This window comes from Neopelma chrysocephalum, unplaced genomic scaffold, assembly GCF_003984885.1.
Source record: "Neopelma chrysocephalum unplaced genomic scaffold, ASM398488v2 Primary Assembly neopelma1_59, whole genome shotgun sequence".
NCBI lineage: Eukaryota > Metazoa > Chordata > Aves > Passeriformes > Pipridae > Neopelma > Neopelma chrysocephalum.
In genome coordinates, this window is record NW_020897714.1 from 8726271 (window position 1) to 8735961 (window position 9691).

Genomic DNA, 9691 nt, shown 5'->3' on the forward strand with positions numbered 1-9691 from the left:
CCCCCCACCACCCGTGTACAAGCACTCCTACTGCGACAATGAAATAAGCAAATATTAGACAAGCTTTACCATACTTTTGAATAAATAGTTTTTCTTCAGGACTGTGGAACACAGATCACTAGAGCTTATTTATGAAGCCTTTATTAAAACAGGGAAAAACAGATTCCCTGCGGCTGGAAAAAAGTATAGGATGAATATTGAAAAAGGATGAAACCATGATGAGATGTTTACAGCTCTGTGGCAGAAGGAACGGGAACAAATGTGAATTTCTGGTATGCATTATAAAGATTTGCAGCCTGAAGATTTTCTTCTCGGAGTCCCACCGTGGATATGTTGACAAAACACATCCCGCTTGCATTCCAGCACAAGCATCAGTCTCTTGCAGTCAACAGAGGGTGTCATGGAGACTTCTGCTTAGTCTTTTCACCAATTATCTTCATCAAATACAAATTAAGAACATGATGCTGCTATGCATTGTGTGAATATATAAACCTGAAAAGTTTGTCCTGTGAGAAAATGATTCTTTCAACTTATTTCAGATAGAAGTTTGGCTCTGAAACAGAGGAAGGTTGAAGTTGGAAGGGACGTCTGGAGGTGATCTGGTCCAACACTTGTTTCTATAATCCAGTCTAGTTTTGCTATTAAATCGCAGATCTTTATCTTCCAAATAATAATAATTTGGGGGTTTTTTTTGAGATCATATTTGTTTGCACTGCTCTTTCAGTCTAACCTTCATTATTTTTACAGTATATTGACTTTAGGTGTTGCTTATTGTGTAAAATATTTGTTCATCTCTCTGCCAAGAATTTCAATATCTCCTGAACTGCCCAAATTCTGCATGCATACATCTTCCATTAATTATAATGGATTACGAAGGAGGGCAGTTAGTGCAATATTGTAGCACATGTTTTTTCAAGGCTTTAATAACATTATGCTGAAAACCAAATTTTTCTAGGAAAATATTATACACAGTGCGTTTCAATTTCACTAGTTTCAATACTTGGACTTCAAGCTTCTCTTGCAGATGCAGCACATTGTGGTCTGTCATCTTAAGTGCATTCAGAAAACAATTTACTGGTTAAAACAAATATCCCAGACAGTTTGAGCCTTATTAATCAGCAATATTCTACTGATAGTATGAAAGTTAAGAGGGAGCATCTTTCCATCAATGGGGAAATGAATGAAGATTCACTTTATGGGGAAGTGAAATCTTACTTCAACTCACCTCAGTAAATGTTAGTAAACAATACTTAATTCAGTCACCTAAATACAGTGTCTAGTGTTATTAAAGATTTCTCAGGATATACGAAACACTGTTAGAGTGCTGATGAACAAGATTTACAAGAAGAATGCACCCTTCACAGTAGGCAGCTGTGGTCAGATAAATATTAGACATTTGTATTTAGGACACTTAACAGAAGGGACTTTTAGGCTAGAGATGGGTTCCTTTTATAGTTGGCAAAAATCTGAACAATTATTTTTTTTTCTTTCTAAAGTATAAGGTATAAAATAGACAAGATGATCTCTAAAAATGTATTTTTAATTCTGATGTCTTGTTCAGCTGCAGTCATCTGTAGTTATCTTACATGGATCTATATGTGATGTATTGAGAGAGGAACAATAAAAAGCTTCTTTAGCCTTATTATTCCCTTACCTTATTGGTCTTTATTTCCCTACTTTTGCCATCCTGTTAGTGGGAAGGCTACTGTTACAAAGGGTACTTGATCTCCTCAGATTCAATGCTTAAACATGAGCAGTAGCAAGGCACCAAAAAAGCTGACACAAAATTTCATTTTACCCCCTCCTTATTCACACTGAATAGTGAAATTTGATCAAAAGCCTACACTGTTATAACATAGATTTCCAACTTTCCCTGTATGAATTGAATATATAAAGATGTTATCTTTATAATTAAGTGCATCAGTATGTAAATAAACATTAAATTGTATAACTGAAAAGCAGATATAAGGAGCAACATTTTTCCCCCACCTAGGCTCTTTCCTTACTTTGCACTTTTTCTTCTTCTTGTTTGTTCTTTGAATCATGTTCATTTGTTGAGATTTTTCTTCTAAGTTCTTTTAAAAGAATTCATTTTGCCACACCATTCTACTTTCCCTCTCAGTATCAATGTTAAATGTTTGGGTTTTTTTTATTTCCTTGAAAATGCAGGCAAGAGTTAGATAGAATTTAAATTTGTGTTTTGGCTGGAAAAACCAAGTCTAGTGCAGGTGAGAGTCCTAAGGAAACAAAAGTAATTCAAAAGTATGGGAACTGGGATGATATAGAAGATGTAGAAAGAAGGGAGAATGTTGAAATCCAGAAATTCAGCATTCTGAAGAGGCTGAAGTTTACATTCCATCCACCATACTGATAAATCAAATTATATGTTGAACTGCATGGCACCACATGATTTGTTGGCACTCAAAGAGTGTAGGAGTGATTTCAGTATACATGTGTTAAGTACTAAGTCCTTGGATCATCATTACAGTTTGTCCTAGCCTTAGTACATATGGGGAATCCTCATTAGCAATAATCAGTTACATGCTCCAATTATATGCTCATATGGAATATATTAGACATCACATAGGACTTAAAATTTCTTTTAACTATAGCAGACATATAAATGACAGTTAATCACAATAGCTCAATAAGGTCATAGCTATGGGTACACTGATTAGGTAGGAGTAGATGTGGTAGACATATCTTAACTAGCTTCAAAGAAGTTTTACCATACTCTCATGCTGTCTAGCTGTGACAGCATGAAGCTCAGGCTGAGCCACCACCTGGATGGTATGTGGCTTGCTGCATGTGTGCTGGCTTGCCTTGCTGTGGCTGATCTTCCAACAAGAGCAACACTTCTAATCTTTTTGGGTGGTGTCTGCTCCACACACAAAGTAGCTTGTGCACTGCACTTTTATTTTTTCTTGGTTCTAAACCACCACTGTATGTGGTCCTCCTCATAGTGACAACATTCAGCTTTGTGATCTATGGGGTTTTTTGTGAAACATGTATTTCTTTAAATGTGTGAGTGGCTTTACTTGGGCTTAATTATAGGGCATATTCATTTTTTTCTGAGATAGATTTTTTTAATAGTATTTTTCAAACTATGAAGTTTTGTCTTTATCATAAATGTGAAATATAGTTAATTCTTATGATAACTGGCCCTGAGATTGCAGTAGGGAGAATTTACAGCAGTTTACAAGAATGAAAGCTTGATGACTTTTCGAATCCTACATTATTTTTCAGCTTAGCAAGCTTGTTTAAGTGTGGAATCAAATGATCAGACTTTTTTTTTGTTCACCAAATGTAAGCCTAAATATGGACTGAATGGGTCTACCACATATTTTAGAGCTGTATTATTGTCTCTCACTACCATGGACCAAGTAGCATTTTATGCACATATCTGAGAACAGTGTGCTGCAGCTCTCTCTTATGTACCTGAACCCAACACAGTACAGCTGATCTTCACATGTTCAGTAGGTCCAAGGGCTCCTACAAAATTAAACCGAGAAATATTCTGTCTAGATATAAATAAAAAAATACAATGAGAGTGGTAAAGCTTTGGAACAAATTGCCCATAGAAATTAATGAAAACCTGTAGCTGGAGCTACTCAAAACATGGCTGGATGGGGCTTTAGTAACCTTATCTAAATTCAAGGTTAGCTGTGAGCAAGGGTTTGGAATAATAATCTCAGAAGTTCTTTTCAGTTTAAATTCTTCTGAGAATATATAAACTTGGGAAGTACAAGCAAATCTCTACCCATATTGTGGATGTTCTTAAGAGGACCTCAGAAAAAAAAAGTGGAAGTGACACCAGATTAATTGTGCTGATGGACTGGGAACAACTAATAGCTGAATGAATTGTGAACTAGCAGTTTTGAGCAGTTTGACAGCTATTGCATTTAATTTGCCTAAAGTGCCTCCTTGTGCTACCACAGGTTTGATGTTTTCTGGCAGTGAAAGTATTGTTGTTTCATATAAGAAGAGGACTGACAAAAATTTAGCAAATCGGTCTGATATTCAAGTTTTATGTAATTATGTAAATTCTTAACTGTTCAGTTAGTGCTGCCTTGTTTTCCAGGAACACCCTGAAAACTGAGGAAATGTGTAGTTTCTAATTACTTATTAGAGTAATTATAGTAACATAATTAACATACAACAATGATAATTTATTAATACCTAGAGACCTTAAAAGAGATAAGAATTTTGTTTCCCATGTGAAGACTAAAATACGTGTCTACTCAACTAGAAGTAGTGTGCTCATACATGTGTGCTCATATGTGTGTGTGCTGGAAACAGACTCCAGTCTGGATAGGCAGGTGACTCAAATAATGAGTGAAGAGATTTGTTGATGGGAGAACCTGACAGTAAAACTCAGAAAATTTTGAGACATGAGTTTATGTGATCTCTCCAGGTGCTGTGTAAAAAGGCTAAAGCTCAAGGAGCTTGAAAGTTTAACAGAAAAAAGCAATGACACTAAGTGGGATGACCAATTACCTCAGCTCATTTTCCTCTGAAGTGTCAAGCAGAAGGTCATGTGCTTAGGAAATGATATCATAGCTGTGTTAACAACCATAACTCTCCCTTATGTTCTTGTCAGAGCTATGAAATCCTATTTCTTTTTCTATCAGGAAAGGGGTGTGTGCACGTGTATGTGTGTATAAAACATACAGTAGGTAAATATATCGAAGGGCTCTGGTAATTTCATGGTAACCACAAGAGCAAAGCTCAAGTTGTTTGTGATGTTAAAAGAAACCAGAGATGTGCTGTATGTATAGCCTCATTCACAGTCTCTGAATTGCCTTTTATATAGTTCATGGATCACACAAGATTTTAAGAGGAAAAATATTTTCTTTAAATTTATGTACATAATGTCCCTTTTCCTTCTAACATACCAGAAGAAGGTTTCATAATTTTAACTTATTGTGAAACACTACTGTATTTATTTTTAATACAGGAATACCTTCTGCACCTAAATTTCACTACAAGATATTTATGTTGTAATTCCTTGTTAAGAAATGAAAACTAATATAAAAAGTGAAGTCACTCTACCAACTAAAATGAATAGAAAATTTATATGACTGAAACATTCTTTTGGAAAATATAACTGCCTCATGATAAAACATGTAAAACTTTTCTAGCATCTTATGGTATTCCCGAAATTAAGTTTACTAACTTGGATTCCTACCTCTAAGGAAGAAACCTAGTACAACCCTTTGAAAGTTTTAGGAATTAATAGTTTGTTCACATATTTCCTTAACAAGATATTGGCGTATTTTAGGATTTGCAGCTGAATTCAGTTCTTGTTTACACCTGTGCAATCTCACTGATGCTAGATTGAAAGAGATTTGTCTAGGAAAAAATATCAAGAGAATTAATGGTACTAAACTTATCTTACTGTAAACCAAACTGCTAAATATGGAAGGAAAGAGTGTTTTTGTGATTCCTCCAGACCACATAGTTTATTGATCACTTTCGAACTGAGCCTCTAAACCTTTTGGAGCCTTCCCATCATGACTGTATTAAAGGCAAATTTGCGCATGTTCCTATTTAAACAGATTTTTTGGGAAAATTTTTCCCATAATTATATCTGTGCAGCCTGGGTGACTGCAGCATTTGGCATAACATTTCTCAGAAAAAAATTTTAGTAAGTCAGATAAATGAAACTTTGTCGCATATGAGTTAGCTTTGGAGATTATAAACTCCTTCAAAAATAGCTCCTGTATTAGACACTGCATAGATTAACTAGCCTCTCCCTGGGTAAATTTGTCTGATTATAAGTCAAAACTGTCTCAGGTAATTTAATTAAGGAGTAATAAGGCAGCTGATGATCATGCAGAGGGATTTCCCATGGGCTGATGTTTCAGAGTCTTCTGAAAACTGATTAAGGGTAGAGGGAACTGGAAAGTTCTGAAACTCTCATTAGATTCTCTTTCCTCATGTAGATTTTAGGAGGCTGACAAGAAAGAGGAAAAATCCTCTATATCCTTCCCCAGATACTTTTCTCACTCCTTTACCTCTCAACAGACCACCTAAAATATACAGGAGCAGATGCCTGAGATGTACCTAACCAGCTACGTGTATGTGTGTGAGTGGAAAAGCAAGCTCCATTCACAAGTGTGTGTGGAATTGTGTGTATGACTGCACAAATGAACATCTGTGTAAACAAGGAGTTGAGAAGACCAGGAGTTTGGTGATATGTGTTGCTATCATGACTTTTCCTGAGGCTTCTGCAAGAAACAAAAATGGTGCATTTACTGGTTCTTTTTTTGCTGCTAGAATTTCTAAGGAGCCCAAATTAGTTTGTCAGCTCCTGGTGACCTCACTAATAAAACTGTTTAAAACTAACTTTTAAAATTAGACTGTTTCATCCTTGCTATCTGCAATAGATCTCAGCTAGATGAGTTCAGCAAACCGTAATTTATTACTTTAGTTTGTTGGTGGTTTGGTGAGTATGTACTGTTGCAAAGTGATAGGACAACGGGAAAAAACCCCAATTCATCAGCATTAGAAACATGTTTTCATTCTCTGTGTGTGTGTGTGTGTGTGTGTGTATGTGTGTGTGTGTCATAATTCATTACTTCCCTTGACCTCTACTTTGGCAGAAAAAAACCAGTCAGCTAGAGAGATAACCTTCATATCTTAAAGTCAAAATTCCTTTGTCTATGAATTTGGAACATGAATGTAAAATTAAGTTTGAAGTGGGAATTCACTTTGCAGTGCTAGCCAAAGACTAACTGCAATTACTTCAACATATAGCAGAGAACAACGACATGTGGGCTCAATCACAGTGCATCGGAGCAATGATATACTGAACAGACAACAGATTTTTAGGATGAAGACAAATTTAGTAAAGTAAAACAAAAAAAGGATATAGTTACTGGCTGACAAGTTCTGTGCTGTGAATGAGGGCTAAAAATGTCTTGCATGATGTTATTTGTACATTAAAAAAATCAACATTCAGGAAAGAGATTTAATTAAAGTGGAGAAGACATATAAAGCTGTATATTGTAAAATGGTGTATGCAAGTGAGAAACGACTAAGGGAGTTTGAATATGTGAGAAATTATATCATATCCATGTAATACTCATAAAGAGATAGAGAGTAGAGAGTGTTAAAGAACAGAAGGCCAGCTGTTGAGTATGAAGTTTTCTTAAATCAAAGTGAATAAGGCAGGAATAAAAAATTGCACAGTCTGAGATAATGACAAGAACTGACTTATACTAGGTCTTTAAAATCTTCCTGTCTCTTTATCTAGTAACAAATAAGAGAAAAACACCTATCCATAAATAGCATCTATACATAGACGATTGAAGGCCTGAGACTCAGAATGAAGCTTTAAGTGACTGTCAAATATAGAAAGGATTATACATCAAAGATTGACTACATGGTTAATCCAAGCATTGCTGGTAACCGCAAAGTTTGTGTCCTAGTCTGTCACGCAACATTTTCCGGGGATGCACAGTGAAGCCTGTTAAGGCTGAGAGCTGAAACAGAAATGCCCTCAAAGTATCATTGCACCTAAAACCCTAATGAAAAGAAATCTTATCTCAAAACTTTTGAATAACTCTTGAATGTAGAAAAGGAGTAAAACTCTTGAATGTATTACCAATCATTCCTGTGTTTTACAGTTTAATTTGTTTTAAAGTAATTATGCAAGGCTTCTCAATATTAAATTTTGCAAATACTTGTTGGGCTTTGTCGCTTAAGAAATCCAAAAGGGTTTGTTTTGTTCACCCTTTTCTACTCTTTCCTACTATTACAGTAAGAATTCTAATGAGGAGAAGTTTTTATGGTGAAAACAGCTATGATCTTTTATACTCTTCTGACACCTTTTCTCTGAAGTCAGTTGTGTGCTTCCACTAAGTTTATTGACTGGATGGGCTGATGGCATCCTGAGGTTCAATGGTAAACATCACATATGGAGCCGTGGAGCAAACGGATGACAGAGCAAGGAATATGACTCATCAGCCCTTGCTCTTACGTGAAGATTCTAGTATTTTGACTCATGTGATCACTTCATGCTATTTTCTAACATGATTGCAGAGAATTGGTTAAGTACTTGTTTCTTGTTTTAGAGGAGAACTAATAATGAATATGTGAAGTAAAGGAAATCAAACATCACAGAAAACAAAAGATGAACTACTTAAATTTAATTGTATTAATTTTATATGTTCCAGATTCAGAACAATCTGTGGGCAGGGAATGCGGCTAGCGGTTCTGTGGTTACTTCCTGCATGCTGCCACGAGATACGTCCTCCTGTATGACACCTTATTCCCATTCACCCCGGACAGATTCTGGCTACACAGGCTTTTCAAACCACCAGAATCAGTTCAGCCACGTGCCCCTCAATAATTTTTTCACTGACTCATTACTTTCTGGGGCAACCAATGGACATGCTTTTGAAACCAAGCCAGAGTTTGAAAGGAGGTCCTCCAGCATTGCAGTTCTACGGATGAAAGCCAAAGAGCATGCAGCCAATATTTCCTGGGCCATGTAATATAGCAGTACCCTTTCTCAATTTCTTTTTTTTAATAGCAAGCTAGAACCATTTTTATTTCCCATATTTAAAGGGAACAAAAAATAAGCTGCTCTGTGTGGAATGCTAGAAATCACAATATTCACGATGTCTGCTTAAACAAATGCAATATAATATTTAACAATAAAACAAGAATAAACCAAATAAATTTACCATGCATCAAGCTCAACAAGCCATCTTTGTTTTGGTTTTTATATGAAGGTATGTTTTGTTGTACCAGTTGATGAAATATGATTATAGAACCTGCAAAAAAGAATAAAACTACTAAGCAAATATGTCTACTCCATGATTTTTAGCAGTCCTGTATACAAAATTCGTGCTTTACAAATGAACACTTCATATGGGAACAACTCTGTAAAGGATAATAAATTTATTATACTCAACCCATAATGTAAATCTCTAAGCACATCATGCAAAGAAGGAAATATATGACCGTTCATGTTGTAAGTGGAATTTGTAGACTGAGTTTTCTCAGCACTGCGCTGCTGCTCTAAGTCAGCTCTGCTGTTTTACTAAATGCATGTTGAGCTTGTTGAACTTATATCAATGAACAACTGATGTAATAAGAATAGAAAATAATCCTTTATCTTATGGACCTGAGTGTATTCCTATTAAAGATAATGAGTTTTTTTTTTTGTGTGTGTCCAATATACCACTAAAAGCAAGATCACAGAGGTTAGTAGAGTTTTGAAAGACATGCATAGATTATCAAAGTTAACTAATGTTTAAATTAAATCTTTAAGGTTACAGATAGGGTCATGAAACTTAGGTTACTAAAAGAGAGCATGGAATAGCATTGCTACACTTTCAACAGAATCCAGATTTGGGGAAAAATCCCACAACAGTGAAGTCTTATTTCCGGTACAGTCCGTCTTACTGGGTTTTGCTAATGATAGTCGAAGTGAAATGAAAGAACTCTAACAAGGCTTGCCAGTCTCAGTTTGTAACGGCTCTTAAGACATTATAAAAGTACATTTCATTTAGTTTTAGTAACCGTTTGTGGATACTTTGTTTATATGTTTTCCAGAGTATAAAACTGGTTTGCTCCCTTTAAAGTATACAGGAAAAAATTTTTCTACTGCAGTGGAAGAAGGATTTGGCTCTCAGGTCCCAGGCTATCACAAAGGAATTAAAATGTCAGCAGACTTTCT

The 9691-nt window shown here is 35.5% G+C and overlaps 1 protein-coding gene across 1 annotated transcript in view; it reads left to right on the top strand.

Annotated features, from left to right (window-relative positions):
* ALX1 (ALX homeobox 1) overlaps positions 1–8815 on the top strand; it is an 18764-nt gene extending 9949 nt beyond the window's left edge. The window contains exon 4 of the mRNA XM_027679827.1: positions 8181–8815. Within this exon, the coding sequence (XP_027535628.1) occupies positions 8181–8501 (321 nt within the window). The 3' untranslated portion in view covers positions 8502–8815. The remainder of the gene's footprint in view (positions 1–8180) is intronic.
* The last annotated feature ends 876 nt before the right edge of the window (positions 8816–9691 follow it).